The sequence below is a fragment of the Wolffia australiana genome, chromosome 9, assembly GCF_029677425.1.
Source record: "Wolffia australiana isolate 7733 chromosome 9, ASM2967742v1".
In the NCBI taxonomy this organism is placed as follows: Eukaryota; Viridiplantae; Streptophyta; class Magnoliopsida; order Alismatales; family Araceae; genus Wolffia; species Wolffia australiana.
In genome coordinates, this window is record NC_135843.1 from 16274756 (window position 1) to 16301272 (window position 26517).

At 45.1% G+C, this 26517-nt stretch overlaps 1 protein-coding gene across 1 annotated transcript; it reads right to left on the bottom strand.

Moving 5' to 3' along the window:
* Positions 1 to 270: 270 nt before the first annotated feature.
* LOC144707337 (rab GTPase-activating protein 22-like) lies at positions 271 to 25413 on the bottom strand. The gene is made up of 12 exons (XM_078580431.1): positions 25157 to 25413; positions 24986 to 25077; positions 24515 to 24610; positions 22843 to 22946; positions 22108 to 22424; positions 12475 to 12597; positions 12185 to 12273; positions 11215 to 11320; positions 7518 to 7615; positions 1145 to 1405; positions 971 to 1054; positions 271 to 547 (listed from the first exon to the last, which is right to left on the bottom strand). The coding sequence occupies exons 2-12, from the start codon at positions 25073 to 25075 to the stop codon at positions 533 to 535; spliced, it is 1383 nt and encodes a 460-aa protein (XP_078436557.1). The 5' UTR covers positions 25076 to 25077; positions 25157 to 25413; the 3' UTR covers positions 271 to 532.
* Between the last annotated feature and the right edge of the window lie 1104 nt (positions 25414 to 26517).

Consider the following 26517-nt stretch of genomic DNA (forward strand, 5'->3'; position numbering starts at 1 on the left):
ATGACCATTTATATGATAAATAAGATAACATAGGAGATGCATTATGTATATTTTGTGCACCAAACTCTTTTTTCACAACACTGATGCAACATCTTTTAATGGGTATGGTGTCCCTAAATAGACATTTATATGATGGATTAGAAAAAATAAAAATAGAAATCTACTCGGCACAAGGATATTTATTTTTTCTGCAACAATCTCTTTTTTCACAACACCGATGCAAATCTTTCAATGGGATGATGAGCCTAAAAAACCATTTTAAATGATAGATAAGAAAACAAAAGACATTCATTAGAATAGAAATCAACTTGGTAAAAGGATATATATTTTATGCACCAAACTCCTTTTTCATGACATCACTGTGGTATAACTTTTCAGATGGGGGCTCAACAACCGATTGTCGTAAAGTACGAAGCCCGAAGAACATGGAAGCCAGGGAAGGGGACATATCTTTTGTTCTACAGAATCATCTTCTCGGTCAATTTCCTTTGATGAAGAGCATTTTGTACGGTTCTGTTGACGAAGAATGAATTCATGGCGTCTTTGCCTGTTAAAACATGGGCTTATTATATCCTCTATAACTAAACTCTAGGAAAATGTTTTAAGAATTAAAGTGAGACAGTCAAAGCAGAAATTATTCATAACTCATACAAAGGAAATATATAATGATCATACCAGTAGATTATAAAGAATCAAAGTATGTAAATTCGTCAAGAGAGAGAAACTCAGCAGAAAACATTCTCTACAAAGAAAGTGATATTTCTACAAATAAAATACATAAATATAGATATAGAGGGAGAGACAAAGGATCGGAGTAGGCGATTTTTCTATGAAGTTCATTCTAAATAGAATATTATCAAAAAAAAAAACATGGGTCAACATGCTATATTTCATAAAGATGTCTAGACTTAAGATTAAAATGCATGGATAAAAGCAATAGCATAGTTCATTTATGAGAGGAGGAGCTGACCTTCTTCAGGTATTTCTTGTGGAGTTTCATTGCCCCACTGCAAGCCTTCTTCGCATCCAAGTTCCCAGTAATGTCATTTAATATCTGAGAGAAGGAAATAAATCCAACTTAAGTAAGATTTGACTAAAGTTATGTATAATTGACAGCACTAAGAAAATATATGGCAAGGTTCACCTTTACAACATCATCCAATCCCCTGGCTTCATGCATTAGCTTAGAACTCTTGTTCTTTAATACGCTGGCAACCAAGAAAACTGAGATAGGAAGAGGAGAATCCGGAGTTTTCGACTTATTTCTCTTATTCTCCCTCTCAAATTTTCCAATCTGACGGCTTGATTTTGGCTTCAATCTTGGTGCCTTGTTCTTCTCCTGAGAGTTGTCTTGTTCCTCGTACATTGTAAAATTGTCGGGGTCGTACTCGAGAGCCCACATCATCTATAATGCAGTAAAGATTTTCAGGCTTCTTCATTATTGGCCGTCCAATTAATGCAATAAACAATTTATATGCCAAGATATATTCATCTAATGATTTAGATTGTAAATAATTAAATTTAAATGAAACAAACATTCTGAAAAAAATTCTCACTCAAAAATATCACGCGAAAAGATCCACTTTCTTCATTAAGACATATTTGGGTGAATATTTTATCTTTTAACCACTAGATATAGATGAACATGAATAGAGACTAAAGTTATAGAGAAAAAGTAGCTCACTGCGAATAAAAATGCAACACAATTTCAAGTTTCTTCATACAAGCATTGCTAAGGCAGCAGATCAGAAGCAACAGTAATCCGAAACCTGGTCTAACAAGATTTTCTATCTAAATCTCTTCGGTAAGTCATTTCCTCGTAGTTTTGTATGTTATTGACAAACCCTAGAGAGTTTGGAGGAGAAGAAGGGTCGATGGAGGTTGAGAAATGAGAGAATAGATTGACATAAGGAAGTAAGTGGCTTACATTAGGGTATTTATACCCTATGAGAGAGAGGAAATAAGAGCTCCTAAAGGGCTTATAGAATAGGGCCCAAGAGGAGGATAAGCACTTAACTAACACCCCCCCGCAAGCGAAGTATGGATGTCGTCCATATTGAGCTTGGATACAGCACGTTGAAGCAGCGGCCGGGACAGTCCCTTGGTGAGGACATCCGCTGCCTGGTCAGCAGAGGAGACGTATTCGAGGTCGAAGAGCCCCTCGTCCATACGTTCCTTGAAGAAATAGTGGTTGCGCTCCATGTGCTTGATGCGCCCTTGCTGTCCGGGGTTCTTGGCTAAGGCGATAGTGGATTTGTTGTCACAGAAGAAGTGGATTGGTCCCACATACTTCACGTGAAGATCGGCGAGGATGTTGTGGATCCACTGTCCTCGGCTGCCCCATCAGCAAGAGCACGAAATTCGCCTCGGCACTGGAGCGGGACACCTTGTCCTGCTTGCTACTTTTCCAGCTGACGAGGCTGCCAAGAACGAACGTGCAGTACCCCGTGGTAGACCGACAATCCACAACGGAGCCAGCAAAATCGGCATCGGTGTACACCTTCACCGCCTTGTCCGAGCTATGAGGGAAGAGGAGTCCTTGCCCGGGCAGCCCTTGAGATACGAAAAGTACCGGTGGGCGGCTTGACTGTGGATCTCCTCGGTGAGTGCATGAACTGACTGAGCAGGTTGACCGCAAATGCAATGTCGGGCCGAGTGTGAGTCAGGTAGAGGAGTTTGCCCACCAACTGCTGATAGCGGTGAGCAGTCGTCAAAGGTGAGTCTCGCCTTGCCCAACTTGACGTTGGGGTCGATAGGAGTGCTCACGGCGCACACCCGGTCATCCCTGTCAAAGTCAGCAAGTCGACGGCGCATTCTGCTGTGAAACAAAGAGGCCCCGTGAGGAGTACGCCACCTCAAGGCCGAGGAAATATCGGAGAAGGCCAAGGGCCTTGATCTCAAATTCCTTGGCCAGGGCGGTGCTAAGACGAACAGCTTCAGCAGCATCTGATCCCGTGATGAGGATGTCGTCGACATACACAGCAAGGATGGAGATCCCGGTCGGACGGTGGCGGAAGAACGAAGTGGCATCTCCGTTGCTCTGAGTGTACCTTCGGCTTTCAGAACAGCGGAGAACCGCCGAACCATGCATGCGCGGAGACTGCTTTAGTCCATTAAGGGACTTCCGCAGTTGGCAGACATGGCCAGGGGGGCCGAGAGAGTAACCCGGCGGCTGCTGCATGTACACCTCCTCCGTCAAGTCGCCATGCAAGAAGGCGTTCTTGACGTCGAACTGTCGGATAGCCCACCGGAAGTGAGCCGCGAGGGCCAGGAGGAGGCGAACGGTCTCCATCTTCGCCACAGGGGAGAACGTCTCGAAGTAGTCCACTCCGTAAGATTGGGTGAACCCGCGAGCCACAAGTCGAGACTTGTAGCGCTCAAGGGTGCCATCCGCATGATGCTTCTTGGTGTGGACCCACTTGCAATCCACCGCCCGCTTGCCAAGAGGGAGGGGACGATGTTCCAAGCGCGGTTTCGAGTAGGGACTGCATCTCTCGCCCATCGCCGCTTCCAATGAGGAGAAGCGATAGCATCGGCTAAGCGGCGAGGATGGGATCCGACTGATGCGAGCAAGAAACAGCCGGTAGGGAGTACTCAGCCGGTCGAAGAAAAGAAATGCGAAAGAGGATAACGGGCGCCTGAGTGCACTGACGAACCCTTTCCGGAGGGCAATGGGCCATCCCAACTGGTCGCCATCGTCGAGAGAGGTTGAGGATGGCTCGCCAATGGAAGATGAGCGAAGCAGTGGGGAGGAGTCCTCGGAGAGGAGGACGAGAAACCTCCACGGAGAATCAGATAACGGAGCAGGGAAGAAGACGCGTCATGGGAGGGAAGGAAAGGGTCATCAAGGGGAGGAGGCGCAACGGGAAGCGAGGAGGATGACTCGAGAGGGGACTGATCGGAGGAAGGAGGAAGAAGATGTGGGAGCGGTGGGCTCCAAGAAAGGAACGGGCCCCAAGTGGGGAGCCGAGGGGGCCGCATCCAACGGGAGGCGGGATGAGGAAGAGTGGTCCCCAAAATAGGGTTCATGCTCGGCAAAGGTGACATTTGCCGAGATGAAGTATCGCCGAGACGCGGATGGTAGCACCGATACCCTTCAAGAGAGGAGTACCCAACGAAGACGCACCAACAGCACGAGCGCCAAGCTTTGTCCGCCCGGAGACGGTCGTGGACATATGCCGAGCAGCCGAATATCCGTGGCAAGAGACCCGCCCGCAGGCACGTGTCGGGAAGGCCGCTCATCCGGTCCAGGGGGTAGAGAACGCCAACAGCTGGGTGGGAATGCGATTGACGATGGGTGCTCGCCGTGACGGCATCACCCCAATACGCCACGGGCCTTGGCGCCGATAAGGAGCGCCCGGGCCGCCGAGGTGACATAGCCGGCGCGACGCTCGCTAGTCCGTTCTGCCCGGGTGGCAGGGCATGAAGATTCGTGGAGGATCCCCGGTCGCGAAGAAGGCGCCGAGGTCATTGTTGAAGAAGTCGCGGGCATTATCCGAGCGAAACCGCTGGATACCCGACCAAACTGCGTCGCCACCATCGCACAAAAATGACGGACATTCTGCGCAACTTCCGACTTCGCGTGAGGAGGTAGACCCACGATAGCGAGTTGCCTCGCCCACAAGTAGAAGGAAGTACCGATGACCTTTCAAGCCAGGTTTCGGGCAGGTCCCCACACGCCGCTATGCACCCGGAACAGCGGGACAGATGTGTGAGCCGAGGACGGAGTGAAGGAAGAACGGCGATGCCGCCAACCGACAAGCGCCACACACCAAGGTCTTAAGGTCCAAGCCAGAACATAATTCAGGGAAAGACGGTGAAGAGTCGCAAAGGCGGGTGGCCCAGCCGCTGGTGCGTCATCAGGAGTCGGCCCCACCGCTGCTCGCCCCGTCCGAAGTGTCCGTGCACCGCGAAGCATCGCGACCGCCCCATCATCCAGCAACAGCAGCCCGCTTCTCCCGCCTAATCCGGTAGTCCGCCGACCTTGTCGACAGAAACATGCCGTCAGGTTGGAGATGAAATGAGCACTGGACGGCATCAACAAGGCGTTGTGGTGACAGAAGTACAGCCCGCAGGTCGGGAACGTGGAGGACGTTGCGGACCACCAAGGCCGCCCACATAGACTGCCCCGATTCCAGCCACGCGAGTCGCCCACCCCGGCCGTGAGAACAGTACGTGCACCACTATGCCGGACGAGGAGACGAACCGAGTGTTGAGGGGTCATGTGCCCGCGGCCCCGAGTCAAGCACCCAAGTCGCGGTCCGATACGACCGGCGAGTGAGACGCCGTATGGCCGCAATACCAAGTGTCGGCAGGGGAGGGAGACGCACCAAATGTGCCAAGTAGGCGGTCGAAGAAGGCTGCATGGCTGCCACCTGATCACGGAGCCGGGCAAGCTCGGCTTGATGCTGTCCAGAGCCGTGGTAGACGTGCTCGGGCCGAAGATTCAGATTGGGCCAACATGGCCTTGCTGTCCGCCTCTTTCTTCTTTCGCCAGTCGTTGAGACGCTTAGTGCACTTGTTTTTCCAGTGGCCCGGCTTCCCGCAATAGGTGCAGACGGGTGTTTTTGCAGGGCGGCAGCGGCTGCCGGAGTCGTAAGAGGGCCGAGGACTGCCCAGCAGCGGCAGCAGGTGCTGCCAGAAGCGCAGAGGACTCAGCCGGGTCGGAGGTGGGAGTCCCATGGAGAAGGAGATGACTCTCTTCCTCCCGGAGCTCCTGAACCAACGCCTCGAGATCCGGAGGGCCATCTTTGTTGTGCAGGGCCCGACGACGAATGGCCTCATATTCCCGGTTTAGGCCGTTGAGAAACCCCATGATGCGCAGGATAAGCATGTTCTGATAGGTCTTGCACTTGGGGTCGTCTTTGGCAGGTAGTGGTCCACTTCATCCCACGCCTTCTTGTGTGCGAGCATAATCGGAGATCGACAGAGAGCCCTGTTTCAGGTTGGAAGCTTGAGCAGCGAGGGCGAGATGCGCCACCAATCATTCTCCCGCCCGCAAAATTTCGTGGCTTGGTCCCAAAACCCTTTGACCGTTTTCTGATGGGGAAAGCGGTCGCGAAATCGGGGCCAATGTGAACGTGGACAGCCACCCAAGGATGAACTGCTCCTCGGCGCCCAAGCCGCATAGTGATGGTGATCGGCGGTCAAGGGATGCTCGGTGCAGTGCTTGTACAGTTGACGGATTTGAGGGTGGTCTCGATGAAGCGAGACCACTGCAGAAGATTCGGGCCGCGGAGAAGAGTTGATTCGACCAGAGGCAACGGATGAGTGATCTTGTAGGAGAGCGGCTTCTCCGCAAAGTCGGTTCTCCTCGTAAGGCATGGTCTATGGCGTCGCGCTCGCGCGCGCTGACTGCGCGGCTGGCGCCGTCGCGGCTGGCGGTCGCGTTGGCTGCGCGCGCGGGCTGGCTGCGCGGCTGGCTGTGCGGCTGGCTGTGGCGCTGCTGCGCTGGCTGTGCTCGCTGCTGCGGCTGCGCGGCTGGCGCGGCTGGCTGGCTGGCGCGCCGGGCTGCCGCGCTGCTGGCTGGCGCGCGCTGGTCGCGGCGCGCTGCCGCCGCGCGGCTGGCTGGCTGCGGAGCCGGCTGCGCGGCCGCCGCGCGCGGCTTGCGGCTGTGCGGCTGGCGGACGCGCTGGCGGCGCTGCCGCGCTGCTGGCTGGCGCTGGCTGGCTGGCGCGGGCGGCTGGTCGCGGCTGGCTGGTCGCGGGCTGGTCGCGCTGGCCGCTGGCTGGCGCGCGCGTTGGCCGTGGCGCGGGCGGCTGGTCGCGCGCTGGCTGGTCGCGCTGGCTGGCTGCCGCGCTGCCGCCGGGCTGGCGGTTGGTCAGGCGCGGCGGCGGCCTGGTCGCGCGCTGGTCGCTGGGCTGGTCGCTGTGCCGGCCGCTGGCGCGCGGGCGGCTGGCTGCGCTGGGCGGCTGGTCGCGCTGCTGGCTGGTCGCGCGCTTGCTGCTGCGCGTTGTGCTGGTCGCGCGCGCGGCGGCTTGCTGCTGTGGCGACGGTTGGTCGCGCGGCAGCTTGTTGCCGCGCGCTTGCCACGTGCGGCTGGCTGTGAGGAGGGAGGGAGGGTGAGATCAAGGGATCTCAAACCCTAAAGGGTGATGTCAAACCCTAGAGAGGAGAGGGAAGATCAGGAGCCCTAGAGCTCTGATACCATGACAAACCCTAGAGAGTTTGGAGGAGAAGAAGGGTCGATGGAGGTTGAGAAATGAGAGAATAGATTGACATAAGGAAGTAAGTGGCTTACATTAGGGTATTTATACCCTATGAGAGAGAGGAAATAAGAGCTCCTAAAGGGCTTATAGAATAGGGCCCAAGAGGAGGATAAGCACTTAACTAACAGTTATCAATTAGATATAGATAAATCTAGATAGAAACCATGATTATTTTGAAAAAGCAGTTCACTTGGATAATAATTACAGTTAATGACAGTTAAACAGGGGAACTCTATAATATTGTTCAACAAGATCTTCAATCTTTGGGTCAAGATTTTGTTTTTTTTATTTAAAAAATAGGAGAACTACCTCCCACAGAAACAAAGAGTCTCCAAACGAGAACTCCCGCCGGAAGAGCACCATCAGCATCCGGAAAGCAAAGAGATAATCACCACCGCCAAGTGCCTCTGTTGACAAGTATCATTCAATAATTTACATGTTCAGGTTATCAGTTAATGACAGTTAACATGTAGATAAAACATTTCAAAATAAAAAGATACAACCCAATCTTTTCCTAATTTTAAATCTTTTATTTTTACTTGTTTGAAATAGCTCAAATAAAGTCGTTCTTGCTAGCACAAATTTCTCAAACGAGCAATTAAAAAAAAATAAATTCATTGTCATTAAGTACCATGAAAGAAAGGTGAATAACATGGTTACTCAATCCATGTCAGTTAACATTAAATAGAAAAAACATTGTCTGTCAATATAAAAATATTTTCAACTTCTTTTCCAGGAAAATTTTAGCTTGATCTCATCTAATTGATCTCTAATATTTTCAAAAAATTGCTTCCAAGAAAATTCCCCATTGCTCCAAGTTTAATTTTCACAAGATTGTTAGAAAATCAACAGATAAATTTTTTTTTTGAAGAAAGATAGGGAGGATCACAAAAAATCGGTGACCCTCCCGATGTGATGAATATATATGAGTGTTAAGTAAGGCCTAAAGGGTCCAGCCTGCGCCCTGGCCACGGTCCTATAAACCACGCTGAGGCAAGACTCGCCACTGATTGTACAACAGTGTCCATAGATGCTTCATGTCCATTGAAGAAGACCATGTTTTAATGCAGCCACATTGCCCAAAGCACCGCGAAGGGTCGACCATGCCCATCTCGCTCCTTGAGTGCACCATTATGTATAGAATCCCAAAAGGCTTCTTCTGAGGAGACGTCAACCCCTGTGATTGGCTGGTGACCGGGCCAAACAAGCATTCAAAGAAGAGATGGGTGCAGTCTTCTCGCTACTTGCACACACGGTCCACCCTGCCTAGGCTTCTGGGAGCCACCACGTTCTGACGACCTTCGTCACTAGTATTTGTCGAAGGAGTAGCCAACAGAATAGAGCACATTTCATAGCAACACCAGTCATACCCCTCGATGTCACTCTAGTTTGTCAGACCTCTTACTTTCACTCTACATTCTAAAGTATTAGTTGCCAATCCTTGTTCTTGATACCACCCCCCGTCAATGGTAGACACAAATATTTTATGGGTAGTGTACTGCCCGGCGTCCCCAATGCTCTTGAACATAGGGTTCCTCATCTTGCAAATAACCCAAAGCCAACAAAGCCTGACTTGGAACAGTTAATAAGTAGTCCTGAACAATGCGCAAACCGTTCCAGAAGTACTGGTACATTTTTAGCCTCCTCCTCTGAACCCTCCATGAAAAATGTGGTATTAAGCCCATATTGTAGAAAACTATGGGTCGAAAGCCCTTCAGCACACCATTGGAGCAATCCTCTATTGGGCTTATGGCAAGTGCATCCACTACCAAGAGAAAAAAGCAATGCTGCTACAGGAAATCCATGTCGGATCCCTCGTTGCAGCTGAATCCAACCCCATTCGAGCTGTCCATTAACCAGCAGCGAAAAGGAGTAGGACGTAACACATCTTTTAGTCCAGCCTATCTATTCTGTTAAAAAGCCTCGACGCCACAAAGATGCTCAAAGGAACTCTTATTCAAGGCAGCCATATGCCTTTCCAAAATCCAGTTTCGACATCAACCTTTTTACCTTTGTCCTTTTCCCCGCAGGTAAGATTTCTGTTGTGACAACTGCGACATCAACCAGCTGTTGTCCTGGAATAAAAGCTTTGGAATTGTCCTACCAAGTCGCCAGTCACCTAACTTAGCTAGTTGGCCAAGATCTTGGCTATGGTAATATATATAGAATTGGGTAGTGAAATAGGCTCAACATCCCCAACTCTGGTGGCTCCTTGACATGTTGGGAGCAGCACCAAATAACATGGTTCAATTCTTCCACCATGGCCATTACCTCTGTATTGACCATCTCCCAAAGTGTGCTATAAAATAAAATTGGTAAACCATCGACCGGCAAACTCCTTCCTCGTTTAGTCCCTTGATGGCAGCTCGGATTTCTGCCTCTGAGAAGGGGTGCACCAGCTCCCCTGCTGAACTCAACTAACCTGCTCATCTTCCACTCCACTTCCATTATGTCTAGGTCCTCTTTGTGAAAAGCTAGTAAAATGATCTGTCAGCATTCTGCCAACAACCTGGGCTCCCGCATGCTCTTGGCTTCCTGCTTGCACCCTCAAAATCTGGTTGATTCCCTACTTTGACCATTACCTCTTGAGTCTTGTTGAGGCCCTCTCTGTTAATGGCTGCCATTCCATTTGATTCTCCTTTTAGTGCCTGCCCCCTTGAGACGAGCCTTCATCAGTTGTGGGACGTTGGTGGGTCTGAGTAATACTCTAGAGCTCCTATCGCGTATTTCGGTTGATATGAGTGCCTTTCCCCTGGAATCTCCTTGTCTCCTCCCTTCATGTCTCAGGTTCCAGTGCCAATGGAGAATGACACTCTGACAACCTCACCATGCATGTACCTTCTGGCTTTCGAAGTGTGAAACAGGGAGGTAATGAAAGACCCCCGTCCACCTTTACCTCCAGTACTGTGACATTCATGTTCCCAGAGTCCAGCCCGTCGAAATAATATGGCCTAGTTGGCCAAAGGGCCTAATAAGGGCCATTAGTATAGCAAGCATCGGGGATCCCATCGGCATCCCCCAAAACTCTAAGATGACTGGCTGTAGCTCACTGTATGATGTCACGTCAACGGGAGGAAATCGGAGCCATCTTGTTAATCCATTCCCTCAACAGGTTATGTCCATCCAGACGCTGAGACATATGCTGCCAAGGACACCCCCCGTAAGAAGAGATCTCTGGTGTCCAGTCTCCAAAGTTCTGCCTCTCCCAATGTTAGGAATTTCCTCCATAGCCCCCGCTTGACCTCCTCAAAATCCTAAGGTCCCCCACCACTTTGCCAAGTAGACAGTCTTGGAGTGAATGCACACGTGTTCGCCCTTCACTCAGTCTCAGTCTCTTCCAATGGGGTCCATCTTTTTGAGTTATTGCAGCCATCCCTCGAGCAGGACTGTCAATGCCCAACTCCTCTGCAACTCCTACACAACAGTGGATCTCTGCAGTCCTGAGTGTAGTGACCCTTGGCTAGGCAATGAAAACAATGTTGTACCCAACCTGTGTCTTTGCTTGTTCAGGTCCTGCAATTAGGTCTTAGTGATGTTTTCCTGAGGGACCCAACCATCACCCAGCCTGCTGCATTAATGTCATTTGTGATCCTCTCTAGGACAGGGGAGAACGAAATGATGTTGTTTATCTCTCTCCTCAGTATTGACCTGTTCCCCCAATTCCCAAGGATCCTGCCTCCTCTTGGCTGGTGAGAAATTAGTCTGATTGTTCCCTCGGCAGAGGAGGTCCGCTGAAGTGGGGGGCCTTCAGGCAAGGGACTGCCATGCCAGACCACAGATAAAACTATAATCATCAGAATAATGGTAATTTTGATATAAGGCTAAGCATGCATATTGTTGCTCCACATTTTGCTGCCATTTTAGATTTGATGCCTGAATTCCAAATTCACTCATGTCCCTAGTTTCAAAGAAAGGAAATAAATTTGACTACATAAAAATAGAAAAGCATAAACAAAAGTAATTTAAGACTTTAGCTTCAATACAAACGGATATATCATCCACGCACCTAGATGTTGATGAAGTTTTGGATCGATGACTTGTGTAACGGATGCGAGACTTTGCAGTTGGTTCTCTACCCCCACAGATTTTTCGGTGCATCTAAAGTTTCCCCGCTTTGTAGTTTCAATAAGTAAAAAAGCAACATAAATGCCAAGAAAATAGATAAAAATAAAAGGAATGCAATTTATTTGTCAATACTAAGGGCATACTGATGCCAAAATTGCGAGATTTACAATGATCGTTTTACTTATCCGATAAGTTTTAATACCAACAAATACCAGCTACAAGAAGTCAGAGCATTAAGAGTATTATTGTGATTTTCCTTTCTTAGGGTTCCTATCCATATAGAAGACTAGGGAGCCCCCCTGGATTTATATTGGGTTTGGCATTTCTCCTCAATCTTAAATTCAACAAAAAGTGTTGGATTTATCACAGTCAAATAGAAAAATTTCTTTAGGAAAGGAAACAAATGAGAGATCTAAACTCTCTGGGTGCCGATCAGGAATAAGAAACTTTGTTTTCTTTCAATGAAGCTTCACTACTTTGAAAAAATGATGTACGCTTTAAAAATAACTGGAGTAAAATAATCGTGAGAACCGTTACAATAAAATGCAATCGGAAGAGGCATAACTTTATAATTTTAAACATTCTGGAGTACGTTCACGATGAAAACGAAACTTCAAGGAAAATTTTAAATACAAGAGTGAAAAGAACTGCGTAATATTTACTCTGGTGTGGCAGTATCCAACAATTAATAAATAATTTTTTTTTGAACAATAACAATTAACAAATAATAATGTAGCAGTAACAAGAATTTAAACATTCGGATTCAATATTGGGCATACCATCAATGAAAAAACACATAAACCTTAAAAGGCGTCTGATTTGTAGTTTGCATAACCACGTTTTCAGATGTATCAGGTCATTATTAAATATTTCAAAAGGTTCCAAGGAAATAAGATCCATAAGAAGTCTACCAATCGACGCATCAAACGCTCAAAACACCAAAATGCATCTGCTTCATCCTCCAGCAGCACAACCATTGGAGAACAAAGATCGCTCATACCTGAAATTTTGGGAATTTTTCTAATTCAAAGTTTTTATATTAACTAAATAAATTTTAAGAAAACCATGAACCATGGTAAGAACCAAACAAAATTGATCAAAAACATGGGGAACCTTTAGAGATTCAAACAAAAGTTGTATTGTGGTTGAAAATGGAAGAAAAATTCTCCATACGTAGGGATGAAAACTAAGAAAGGCACACCTTGGCAGTACCCAATATCTTTGTCTATCCATGCATAAACAGCAAGAATGTCCCAGAGCTTTGACAAATTCTTTTGATTTTCATAGAACACAAGCGTCCTGTCTGTCCGAACCACATCAAGACCTACATAGGTCACAATTGACATATTAATACATTTCTCTCTTCCTCCCAAAATACAGACAAAAAATTAAAATATCTAATAAAATTCAACAGTAACAGTGGAATTTTGGGAACCCAGACAAAGATCCCTTCAATCTAACAGCAAACACCCACAGAGCGAGCCTAGAATGCTTGAGGTGAATGAGCAGGATGGATGTAGGGATATAGACGGATCTAAAGATATAGGTTGATGTAGATAGAATCTGAGGACCATAGAGATGATGAACAAAAGCATGTGTTAGAAATCGTCCTCCATCTCCCTCTGGATCTCCTCCTGTCTCCTTCACCTCCAGCTAGGGTTTCCAAGGAAAGAACAGAAAACACCTCCTACGATTTTTGTCATAAGGCTGGTTTAAATACCAGCTTAGATCAGGTTAAATGGGCTGGGCCCATTATCCTTAGGTCACTTATTCTCCCAGGTGAGAGCAAAAGTGACTTGTGCCTGTGGGTCCACTTATAACACGTGGGGCCCACTTACAGATAGAAAAATAAAAAAGGAAGATAATAAGACACAAATAAGATGGCTGGCTAACACCCCTCCTCAAGCTGGGTATGGATGTTGATCATGCCAAGCTTGGACACCAGCCACTGGAACAAGGGACCAGGTAGGTCTTTTGTGAATACATCGTGTTAGATCATCACGGCCCAGTTAGGGCTAATTTTACTAACTTATGGGCCTGAGGTCATCCTTCTCCATAGGAGACTAGGACACCCCTCATTTCATATTTTGAAACATTCACATCCTCAATTATTTAAAGGAATTTCGTTTGAGCACCTTAATTGCGAAAGTTGTCAATTCGCTAAACACAAACGGTCACCCTATCCAAGTACGAATCATAGGGCCCTCTCTGCATTTGAATATGTCCATAGTGACGTATGGGGACCTTGCTCCATATCCGGCTTGGCACATCATCGGTGGTTCATCCTATTTGTGGATGATTTTTCTAGATATACGTGGGTATATCTACTGAAATCTAAGGCTGAAGTCCCATCTATTATTACTCTGTTCTGTGAAATGATTCACAATCAGTTTGGTAAGAAGGTTAAGAACTTCAGATCCGATAATGCTAGGGAATACTTCTGTGGAGAAGTTAATCAATACATGGAAGCAAATGGGATAATTCACCAGTCATCCTGTGTGAATACCCCTCAACAAAATGGGCTTGCTGAGAGGAAAATTGGGCATATTATGTCATCTGCCAGAGCACTTCTATTCCAGGAAATTGCCCTAAGAATTATTGGGCTGAAGCAGTAGCAACAGCCACCCATCTGATTAATAGGACAGTATCAAAAACATTGAATTATTATGCACCTATTGACCTTTTATCTTCTGAATTTCCAAGTGTTTCTTTGAGAACTAATCTGCCAGCCAAGGTGTTTGGTTGTACAGTGTATGTCCACGTACATCATGCAGGAAAATTGGACCATAGGGCCATGAAATGTGTGTTTCTGGGATACTCCACCACTCAGAAAGGCTACAAGTGTTATCACCCAAGCTCCAGAAGGTTCTTCATTTCATCAGACATTAAATTTGACGAGTTTCGAATGTTTCATGATGAAACAGTTAGGTCGGATCTCTATCTGGACTCCAGTGAGACAGACATTGAGGATGGTGAGCCCAGCCGAATTCCATCACCGGAACACAGTGAACAAGAATCCGATGAGAGCACAGCTCCAAGTCCGGCTGAGGAGGAGGAATTCCATACACCAGAGGAAGTTCCAAGTGAAGAAATATCCCCTGCTATTGAGGATCATCCAAGTTACAATGGGTGGTCCATTGCCATCAGCAAAAGTGAGCGAAGGTGCACAAAAACTAAACTTTATCCAGTAAGCAATTATGTTTCGTACATTCGGATATCTCCAGAATATAATAGAGTTGTTCAAGCATTGATGACAGTATCGGTCCCGAAGAGCATCAAAGAAGCTATGACCTACCCCGAGTGGAAGAAAGCGATGGATGAAGAAATGGGAGCACTAGAAAGGAACGGTACTTGGGAGTTGTGCCCACTCCCGGCTGGAAAAAAGGTAGTAGGCAGCAGATGGGTATTTACCATCAAACATCACTCGGATGGATCAATTGCTAGGTACAAGGCCCGATTGGTAGCTCAAGGATACACCCAGTCCTATGGTATTGATTACAATGAGATATTTGCCCCGCTGGCCAAACTAAATACGGTAAGAGTTTTGATTTCCCTTGCAGCAATACTCGGATGGAAACTATACCAGTACGACGTAAAGAACGCTTTCTTACATGGATACTTAGCGGAAGAGGTATACATGGCACCACCCCCTGGATATTCCTTGAGTAAAAGAGCTGGGGATGTATGCCATCTCAGAAAGTCGTTATATGGACTTAAACAGTCTCCCAGGGCCTGGTTTGGTAAGTTTTCAAAGGCCATGATCGCAGCTGGATACCTCCAAAGTGAGGGAGATCACACCCTCTTTATAAAGCATGGTGAGGAGGGAAAATTAGCAGTTTTAATAGTGTATGTAGATGACATCATTATCACGGGAAATGACCATGAAGAAGTCCAGAGGCTTGAGAAGCATCTTTCCTCATCATTTGACATCAAAGCTTTAGGGCTTTTGACATCTTTTCTAGGAATTGAAGTTGCATATTCAAAATCCGGGATTTTACTCACTCAACATAAGTAAATCCTGGATTTACTAAAGGAAACAGGAAAATTGGACTGCAGACCATCAGCTACTCCAGTTGATGTCAATGTGAAGTTAAAGGCAGAACAGCATGACAAAGATGCCCCAATCGACAAGTCATCATTTCAAAGACTCATTGGCAGGTTGCTCTATTTGAACCACACAAGGCCAGACATAGCTTTTGCTGTGAATTCCCTCAGCCAGCTCATGAACGACCCATGAGAGTCGCATCAAGGAGCAGCAGATCGGATTCTGTCCTACCTCAAGGGTTCTATTGGACAAGGCCTACTGTTCCGATCAGGAGGTGAGCCTAGTGTAGTTCTTTTTACTGACTCTGATTATGCAGGTTCCTTCGAGGACAGCCGATCCACGTCCGGCTATTGTAGCTTCATTGGAGGTAACCTTGTTACATGGCGCAGTAAAAAGCAGAAAGAAGTTTCCCTTTCGAGTGCTGAAGCAGAGCTTCGGGCCTTAAAAAAGGGCGTATGTGAAGGCATGTGGTTGAAAGGCATCTTACAAGACCTACATCTATACCAAGGCAAAGGTATGACTCTTCTTTCACATAGCAAGTCGGCCATCGCCATGGCCAAGAACCCGGTTCAGCACGAACGCACCAAACACGCACGAGTGGCTAGACACTTCATCAAGCAGAGCATTGATGATGGCTTCATCATCCCACAGTACACTCCCACCTTGGAGCAGACTGCAGACATTTTCACGAAGGGGATCCCAGGACCACAATTCCAGGCCTTGGTGTCCAAGTTGGGCATGATTAACATCTATACCCAACTTGAGGGGGGGTGTTAGATCATCACGGCCCAGTTAGGGCTAATTTTACTAACTTATGTGCCTGAGGCCATGTACGTGTAATAGACTAATCCTAGGGATCTAATGGAAAAACTAACCTAAAATGGATTTAAATAAAGGCCCAATAAGGGCCCATTAACGGCCCACTAAGGACCCATTAAGGGCCCAATAGTGAGGGCCCATTTAGGGAATATATTAGGTCCATTAAGGACCTAATATATGCTGGGCCTGATTTATATCAAGCCCAGCCTCCAACAGCTATAAATATAGCTGTTGGAAGTCCTTTTTGAAAAAGGAATCTCTTCTGCAGCTTTTTCCAACGGTCAGTTTTTGACCGTTGGACAAAAGCATTAACCTCTCTCTCTCTCTGTGAAAATTTGTATAAAAGGGGCATCTGTTCAGTAATAAAGATCAGTTCATTTTTGCCCCAATTTTTCTGTCTCTTCTCCACATTCTCAGAAATTCTCTCTGCAGTCCACTATCTCATCTTTTCCTTCAATTTATTACACATCGGCTGTCTGCTCCAAGGATCTCACAAACAAGAGATGAATAAGGCTTGCATCAATCTTTTCTTTGATGAAATGGTGATCAATTTCAATGTGTTTGTGCGGTCATGCTGGGCAGGATTATGAGCTATCACAATAGCGGACTGGTTGTCACAATAGAGCTTCATAGTCAACTGAGCCTGGAACAACTTCAGATCTTCCAGTATCCTCTTATCCACAGACCTTCACAGATCCCATAAGCCAATGCACGGAACTCTGCCTCTGCGCTTGAACGTGCCACAACCTTTTGTTTCTTGCTTCTCCAAGTAACCAAACTGCCACCAATGAAAGTGCAGTAGCCAGATGTGGATCGCCTGTCCACTGCTGAACTGGCATAGTCAGCGTCCGAATAGATTTTGACAGATAGTCCACCACCTCGGTAAACAGGATGCCTTGACCATCTGCTTTCTTCAGGTATGCCAAGATACGATATGCTGCCTGTAGATGAATGTCATAGGGATCACTCATGAACTGACTCAAAGTACTTACTGCGTATGATATATCTGGGGGAGTATGATTCAGGTAAATTGGTTTCCCTATGAGTCTCTGGAAGGAGCCTTTGCCCACTGCAGAACCATCACCACCCTTTCCCAATTTAACATTCACGTCAACTGGGGTATTTGCTGGCTTGCAATCTCGCATTCCTGTTTCATCAAGTCGATCAATAATATACTTGTGTTGTGAGATAAACATACCCCTTTTAGAGTATGCCACTTCAATTCCCAGGAAATACTTCAGGTTTCCAAGTGACTTGATGTCAAATTGTTCAGATAGTTTTCTGCTCAACTCCAGAATCTCTTCCCTGTCATCACCTGTAATCAAAATGTCATCCACATACACTATAAGAGTTGTCAGTTTTCCAGAGATACTATGCTTGATAAATAATGTATGATCACCGTTACTCTGCCAATAACCAAAACTTCTCATGGCTAGGGAAAATCTTCCAAACCAAGCCCTGGGGGACTGCTGAAGGCCATACAATGCTTTCCTTAGTTTACAGACAACATTTGGTTGATCTGAGAGCTGGTATCCCGGCCGGGGGTGGAGACATATATACGTCCAGGTCACCATGCAAGAATGCATTCTTTACGTCAAATTGGAGGATGTTCCAGTCAAGTTTTGTTGCCAAAGCAAGTAATATCCTTACAGTGTTAAACTTTGCTACTGGGGCAAAAGTCTCAAAATAGTCAATACCATTGCATTGAGCATAACCCTTGGCAACCAGTCTAGCTTTGTATCTTTCCAGGCTTCCATCAGCTTTGAACTTAGGCATGTAAACCCACCTGCACCCAACCACTCTCTTCCCTTCAGGTAGGGTAGTCAATTCCCATGTCTGATTTCTCTCTAGTGCTTCCATCTCCTCATCCATGGCTCGCTTCCAGTCTCTACTTTCAAGTGCATCTGATAGAACTCTTGGAATGGATATATTCCTGAGAATACTCACAAAACTTGCATACTGATGGCTTAGATTGACCATAGTACACACAATTACTGAGTGGATATTTTGGTGTCTGTCTACAACTTCTCACACCCTTGCGCAGTGCTATCGGCCACCTCAAATCTTCTACAGCTTGGCTGCTCTCTGCTTCATCCACTGGTCCTTGACTTGATCGCTGTTCATCCACTGACTCCATATTCTCAGCGGTGACTCCCCTCTCTATTGTATCCATTGTTGGAAGCGTGTGTTTAACTGGCTGTGAACTCCCTGTGGGTTGGTCAATCTGTGGCAATACCCTCTGAGATGTATCAGTGTTCACTGTCTCTGGTGATATCGCATGACCTCCTGGGGCATATGATTCTGTTCGTACCAGCTCTCATGTGGCAGAGAAAGGAATTGGAGACCTTATGACTGTGGATTTGGCTGAATGGCGCCTTCTTCTAATTGGGACTTGAAGTACTTTTCATGTTCACGGAAAGTAACATTTGCAGAAATAAGAAATCTTCTGGATTCAGGATGATAGAACCTGTATCCCTTCTGGGTACTGGAATAACCAACAAACACACACTTGATTGCCCTTGGGTCCAGCTTCCCGGATTGCACATGCACATATGCTATACATCCAAACTCTGGCTATCAATCCAGTCTTCAATCTCACCCCTGGAAAGGTTGACATCATCTGATCAATTGGACTACAATGTCCAGTCTTTTTTTATGGTATTCTGTTTATAAGATGAGTTGCTGTCGTCAGCTTCACCCCAGAAATGCTTGGGCATATTTGCTTGGAAGAGTAATGCCCTGGCAGTCCCCAAAACGTATCCAATTCTTCTTTCAGCTAAACCATTCTGCTGTGTTGTATTAACGCATGAAGAATCATAGGTGATGTCTCTCTCAGTAAAATAAGAACTGACAGTGGCATTAAAATACTCTCGAGCATTATCAGACCTAAAACATTTGATTTGAACACCCGACTGATTGTGTATCATTCGACAGAACAGCACAATAGTCGATGTAACTTCTGCCTTAGAAGTTAGCTGATAGAGCCACGTAAAACGCGTGCAATCATCGATAAAAACCACAAACCACCGGCAATCTGATAAATTTGTCACTGAACACGGTCCCCAAATATCGCAATGGATACAGTAAAAGGGAACTAAACTTCGCTCATTCAAACTTTTTAATGAAGATCATTTGTGCTTAGCTAACTAACAAGCTTCGCATACCAAAGTACTAACATCAACACCATTACAAATTGTTGGAAAACATAACTTCATAAGTTCAAATGCTGGATGACCAATACACCTATGTAGCAACTGAATCCTGTCTACGGCCTGAGACAGCTTCGTCGAGGAGAGGCAAGCGGCGGGACAATCCTCGAGTAGGAGCAAGCCATCTTCCCTCCTAACAGATGAAGTCCTCTTCCCGAACACCTTGTCTCACAAGTAACAAACATCACTATCAAGTACAAATCTCCATCCAGTATCACAAACTAATCTTTATAATGATATCAACTGTGCCTTTAGCTCCGGCACATGTAAGACCCCTTTCAGAGTGCATGCATGGTTGATATAAACATCACCAGTGTCGATCACCAGTAGTATGCCTCCCCCTGCTGTGAGTACTTTGCGTGGTTCACGGATGGATGAATAAGTAATAAACTGAGAGCTATGTGGAGTCATGTGGTCAGTAGCACCCATGTCTAAAATCCAGGAACCACCAGAATTAAAAAACTGTTTTACTCCAAGGAGTGCATAGCTCTCACCTGAGCGTGCAAGGGATGTGGAGCTCAACAATTCTTTGATCTGTCGGATGTCTTCTTTCAGTTGCTGCACTTCCCCTCCTTGCTCTTCAATCGACTTTCCCCTTCCGGATGATGTCTCCCCAGTCTCATGAGGCTGTGTAGTGGTGGCAAATGTCCTTTTTGATTGTTGCTGGTTCTTCTGAGCTAGCTTCCAACAGTTCTCCTTAGTATGTCTTCTCTTCTTGCAGTATACACAGAAAATATCATCTCTTGGGTCAGCTTTAGATCCTTGAGGTTGACTTGAGTTGGCACCTTGTTGCCAAGAACTGGTACCCCCCCCCAGGGTAGTCGCCTTGAGCAGGTAGAGTCTTCTTTGTGGAAAAAGCCGCTGAATTTCCCTTAGATCCATCTGGTCCAATCTTCAGTCTTTTCTCTTCGTCCATAACCATCCCAATAGCATGATCCAGATCAGGCATGATTTCTCTGTGGAGAATTTGTCTGCGCACATTTTCACACTCTTGGTTGAGGCCCATTAGAAAGGTAAACATCCTCTGCTTGAGAGTGTACAGGCGTTCACTGGAGTTTGGGTTATCAACTGGCCAATAATGATCTATCTCTCTCCATTTTGCTGTCAATCTGCAAGCAAAGGTCATCACAGTCGAATCTCCTTGCTTGGCTTGTGAAGCTTGCACCATCAGATCATAACACCTCCAGTCATTCTGCTGCTTTGCACAATTCTTTGTAATCTCATCCCACATAGTTCTCACACTGTCAACATACAGAAAGTTATCTGCCATATCACTGACCATGATCCTCAGAAGCCATTGGCAAATCAAAGATTCCTCAGACTTCCAAATCTTGAAATGGGGTTGCCCTGGATCAACTGGATCATCAGTCAGATGGTCTGAGAGGGATCTCGCTTCCAATGACAGCTCCACATGTTTACGCCATTGGAATCCATTGGTCCCATCAAACTTCATGGGAATGTCTGGCAATACAATAGTGATCCTCTCTTTCACAGTTACTACGGCAGGTGAGTTGTCCCGCGCCTCCTTCATCGTCGGCTCCAAGAATCTCCCTTCACACAGTGTACTTGGCTTGCTGGAGGAGTTGGGAGGGAATGTTGGTGACCAGAGAGAAGGCTCACCTCAGCTGGTAATTGAGTGTCACACACACTCTACTCGACTCTAGTCTAATCCAGAGGGAGCTGGAGGACGATTTCTAATAGCATGATCACTGATATGATCTCTGATCCCTCTCAGGGACAGTCTCATCTATTGATCATTAGTATCAACCATTTCTCTCCCTTCCCATGTTTCCTTTATATAGCACAACCCTCCCTTTAGGAGGTAGACAGAAAATTATGTAAGTGGTGGTTCTTACCCCTTCTCCCCTCTACGTCCAAGTCCCATCTCTTCCCCTTTGATCTCTGACTTCATGATCATATCTTCTTCACCGCATCTTCATGCGGCTCGTCCTCAGTCGATCCATACCTCCTCCACTCACTCTCTCCCCTGATCATTCCCATTCTCATCTTCATCCGGGAAACTCTCTTTCACGCGCGTGTCTTCCCCTCGGATCCATTCGATCTCTACGAAATCAATGAGTTTTATCATCAAAATTACAATGAAGATGATATGTCCCCAGAGGAACATAGCAATCACACGGATGACTAACATGAACTCAGTTGTTCGAGAGGTCATTATCTCTCCCTAGAGCTTACAGACTGTTTGCCAGCATCCATTTCCCGGTCTTTTTTTCTTTCTCTATGTACGGGGGACCATGTGCTATAAGTGGAACCATATGACTTAACGATCAAGTCACTTATACTCCAACGCGAGAACAAGTGACTTGGGACAAGTGGACCTAACCCACTTATTTGCATTGTCTGGTATCTAAAAAAGTTTTCATGAGTAAACGAGGCATTTTTTCCTTTCGTAAACCCAACCCACCAAAGAGAGGGCAGGAGGCACCTGAGAAGAAGTCGAGAGGGGCACTAACAAAAACAGAGACTCTCCTCTGATCTAGCTCGCTCAGAATTCCCATTCATCCTCTCCACACACATTCCTCTTTGTATGTAGGGGTTTACAATAATGGGCCAATGCTACATAACAGACCACTATCAGATATATAATTCCGACAAGAGGTCTTACAGACAATTCCACTGTCACTGAGTGAATGAAATACGAGTCATGATTCCCAAAAAACCAAAACAAAGATACAGCAAAAAATTGTAAATGGTGAATACCAGAAAAAAGAGTTCGATGGGAATGGCCTTCTACGCTTACCAATTTGGTGGAGGGTCAGTTTCCAATGTATTACTTTCTTGTCCAAGGGAGCGGTAACTTTTGATTCTTTTCTTACTCCATCAAGGCATTCTAGACCCAAAATGCCCTCTCTTTCTGCCATCAGAATATTCTGATCGTCTTCACTGTTTTGAAAGCATGGATTTGAAGTATCTCCTCTTTTCTCTGCTTCATAGAGCACTATTGGATCCTGAATTGGTTCACCGTCTTCTGTAATGATTGGAGCTGTGATAATTCGTCCACTTCCCACAACAGAATCCATTTGCCGGCATTCTTCCTTCCAAGCAGCATATTTCTGTCTACATGGGATAGTCATAAGATAGTCATCAGTGATCAGAAACCATCGAAATTCTAGATGTAACTTTAGCTTTCATAAAATGCCAGCAAAGTCGGACATCTTTTCAATATATTGAGTTTGCTTATGATTGATGAAGCATTTCGGTAGTTTTTTCTAATATGTCGTAACAGAAGCAAAAAAGGAATGGAAATGTGCTTATCAAAAGAGGCATGGGATGGAAATATCCCACAAATAAATGTCAGATATTTTCAGATGATCAGGGACAAAACCATAATCGTGATTTTGTTGTGAAAGCATAACCGGATCTAAATATGTTTTATTATTGCACACAGAATGGATGAAAAAAATTAAATCGATATATAAACGCATCAGAGACAGAAAATTATTAGCAAATAAGGAAAATGAGAATAGAGGATAACCTTCTGTGCTGTCTTAGTTGATCTCTCTCATCAAAGGTACTCAAAGGATCATAGCAACCAAGCAAGAACTCCCAGACCTCACCTCTGATTGTTGGATGGATACCCTAAGCAGACCATTTAGAAAAGGTAGAATGAATTTAAACCTTTTATTGACTATTTTTAATAATACACCAAAAAATGCATTAAAGATAACCAAAAACAACTACAGTAAACATCAGGAAATACATCCCCCATCTTTTCTTGAACAATTTATTTGCAAGGACGCAAATGATTTAACTCCTTTCTATGAGGACTAAGAGCTCAAGCCAGAATGATAGACAGCTAAATAAATATTTTGATGAAACGTATCTTAAAAGGCTCATATGAAGAAGATATTTTACATTTCCACTGTTGGATATTTTAAGACACTTCCTTTCAGAAGAGTTCCACAGTAGAAGAATTTACGGCAACTACTTAAATCAGGGATTGACTGCGACTCCGTTAGATAACATGTGCAAATTTGGTTACATATATGACCTTCCCATCCTAATAAGTACACCTATTTCATATCCTTCTTTGTTTTTTCAAAGTTGTTACGTATTTCACATCGTCAAATTACTCTTCTGAGGTAAAATAACCAACATATCCATATTAAGTCCACTAGACTGAATCTAATCAGATTTATTTAGTAGTGTAGTCCCCATAAATGGGCCTAAATGGATTGGAGTCTTTACGTTTTTCAGTGTGGTTAAATAAAACATGGATCAGTGGAAGGGTAAGTCCTGAAAATTTGTCTTCTTTCCAAAGTTCATCCACATTAGAGTCTCAATCAATGAAAAAAAACGTTGTTAACAGAAAAAATATACTAAAAGTTAGACAGCATAGTTCCTCCCCCGTGCAGATACTTAAACCCTAACAATAATACTACTCATCATTTGGAGCCATTCAAAAGATAACAGACCTTATGACAGAATCCCAGGAGGAAATCTGTCTAAGATCAAGGTGGAGAGGGAAGAAGTGAGGAAGAAGACCAAAACCCCAACTGGGCTAACGCGGCCAAAATAACATGAGGGAATTTGGTAGTATCACATTAATATACGTGATGTTGGATGAGACTGGTTGGAGATCACTAAGGGGGGTGCGTACAGGGGACGTTTGGGATGGGGAAGGATCCTCGCAGTGCTCTTTAGGGGGGTGCCTACAGGGGACGTTCAGGATGGGGAGCATTATGGCTGCACCGTAGTAAGGTGGTATTTAAGGGAAAGACCATGTCGCAGGACTCGGCGCTACATGATGTGGAGAATTATATATCCTATTGGTTTAGTGGGAAGTGAAGGTGGGAAACGAGGCCAGGCTGGCGGGCATGTACTTTTCACAGTCATATATAATATCAATAATTCTGGGTTGATCACCGATTTTGGATGATCTTCCCTCTTTTCATTGAAAAAAAAAAGAAATGGCTAGGGCTGTTTCCCACCATAATGGGTTTCTATCACATTTTTTTAATAGAAATGGGTTTCTATCACATTTTTTGAAGAAAAGTGGGACTCTATCACATTATCAGTGGAGAACCAACAATATTTAATTCGAGGAAAATACCAAAAGTAGTAAGAGGGAATCATGTGGCTAATTGAATACTAAAATTTAAGTTACAACAGATAAAATACAGACGTTGAAAAGCATATCTACTTACCCCACGTTGAATACGATCGAGTGTCTTTCCGATGTCCAGGTATCCTTCCTCATTAAAAGCAGCATGCCACCTCCGAGTACTCAAGGTTTTTCCAGCCTAAAGAGGAAATATAATCAACGCTAGAAAATATTGACAAATGAAATAGAATAGAATGAACTCTTGATGCGGCATACCAGAATGTTGTAATCGTTTCTGACAGAGGGACATACTTTTCTAGAAATTACGAGTACAAAAAAATGAGCAATCCCCAAAATTGGATAATTCAATTGGGTTATAGATTAAAAAATTTCCAGATCATTCTAATATCAACGCTAATAGCCAGAATAGCACATTCCAATTATGTTTCACTAATTTTTCTGTAATACAATACCCCATCGCAATAACTCATCATTGAAAATCCGGTGCAAAAATCAGTTTTGATTAACCTTCCAAGAGAAAAAAACAAATGTTCGGAAAGCCGGCCTTCCCCACCTTGATCTTAAACCGGGTTTTCGGAACGTCCTGGCACTCCGGGCGCACGGCGTAGAAATCATCAGCGGAGACTCCGTAATCCCTCCACATTGCTGATCGATCAGGAGTCAAAACAACACGGTCAACAATCAAAAAACAGATCAAATGAAAAATCCCCCCCAAAAGACTCACTTTCTCCTAACAATCTTCCCCCTGCACCAACTCTCAACAGGCGATCACCCGATCACGGCAATTGCTGACTGCTCGACCTCCAATTTTGCATCAATCCGCGAGCAGATCGCGATCTTGAAGAGAGAGAAAGAAAGAGACGAAGAGAGAGAAAGAGAGAGGAGAAGAGAGAGAAAGGAAGAGAGAGAGAGAGAGAGAGAGAGAGAGAGAGAAAGAGACGACCACCCCGCGTGGGTCCGGTCGCTCGGACCGGAAATTGGCTTAGCGTGGACTTTTATATAGCCTACTATTTTCGGTGGTCCCACAAAGGACCCACCGATCCGACGGCTATGAGCGCATCAAATAATAGAAATCCTCCTCAGCCGTCGGATCTGTTTCCCCGGACGTCAACGCGGAGAGTTGACCGGATATTTGCAAGAGTCTGACTCACTTCCGGTTGTTACGTTTATTTCTGTCAGATATTTATTTAAATAATTTTACTAAATTATTGGACAGCTTGGATTAATAACTGTAAAAGAATCAATGCGTAGCCTGATGAAATAACTTCAGTATGATATGTTGTAGGAATGGAAGAAAAAAACATTGAGGTGAAATTGTGAAATAATGATGGAGCATGAATGTTAGGTCATCCTGAAACAAAGAAAATATGGATTTCTGCATTATATAAAAGTCAATTAAATCTCTTTTGAGAACCAACAAAAAATATAGCGTCACAAATAACAAGTAAAAATCAGATAATTGGGATATTTTATTCAAGACTATGTAATTTGTGTTTAAATATTGGCAGAAGATTTTCTAGGAGCACATTTCTAACATGAATTACAGGCCATGTTGGTGATTTATGACAAGGATCTAAGAGGAGAGAGAATAAATTAACAACCCATAATACAACTTCAAAATGTGATATCTAACAATCCAACAAGAGTTCCTTGGGTAAAATTTGAAGAGTTGTATCATCTTTACACCCTTTATACATCGGGGATTTATAAATAGACCCTCCTTCCTAAATATTATAAAAATACATCCTTAGATTTTCTTCCTAATTACTATTTTATGGAGTAATTTTCTTGTTTGAAATCTTGTTTAGGTCCATTCTTGAGTTTCAAGAGCAAAAGATTGAAGAAGTAGAGATCTGATCGACCCATGAAGTAACACTCTGCATATTATGTACGAGATGACAATGTTAAGGTAATCTTCATTTTTTCAGACTCATATCTTCTTTTTTCTTAGGGTATCACTGTTGAGGATAGCATCAATTTTCACCATCGCACACAAAATCGTAACCTCTATGACTCGTTAGCTCATACATGCTTCCATATTTGTTGATATCAGGAAATGGAACTGTATCACTCGTCCACTCCACT

Excerpts from the sequence above, each read along its gene's own strand:
- LOC144707337 (XM_078580431.1), bottom strand. The coding sequence starts at position 25,075 with ATGTGGAGGGATTACGGAGTCTCCGCTGATGATTTCTACGCCGTGCGC. Across the intron at positions 22,425-22,842 it reads CAACTAAGACAGCACAGAAG|ACAGAAATATGCTGCTTGGA; the intron begins GTTATCCTCTAT and ends TATCCCATGTAG. Across the intron at positions 11,321-12,184 it reads AGCGTTTGATGCGTCGATTG|CGGGGAAACTTTAGATGCAC; the intron begins GTAGACTTCTTA and ends GAAACTACAAAG.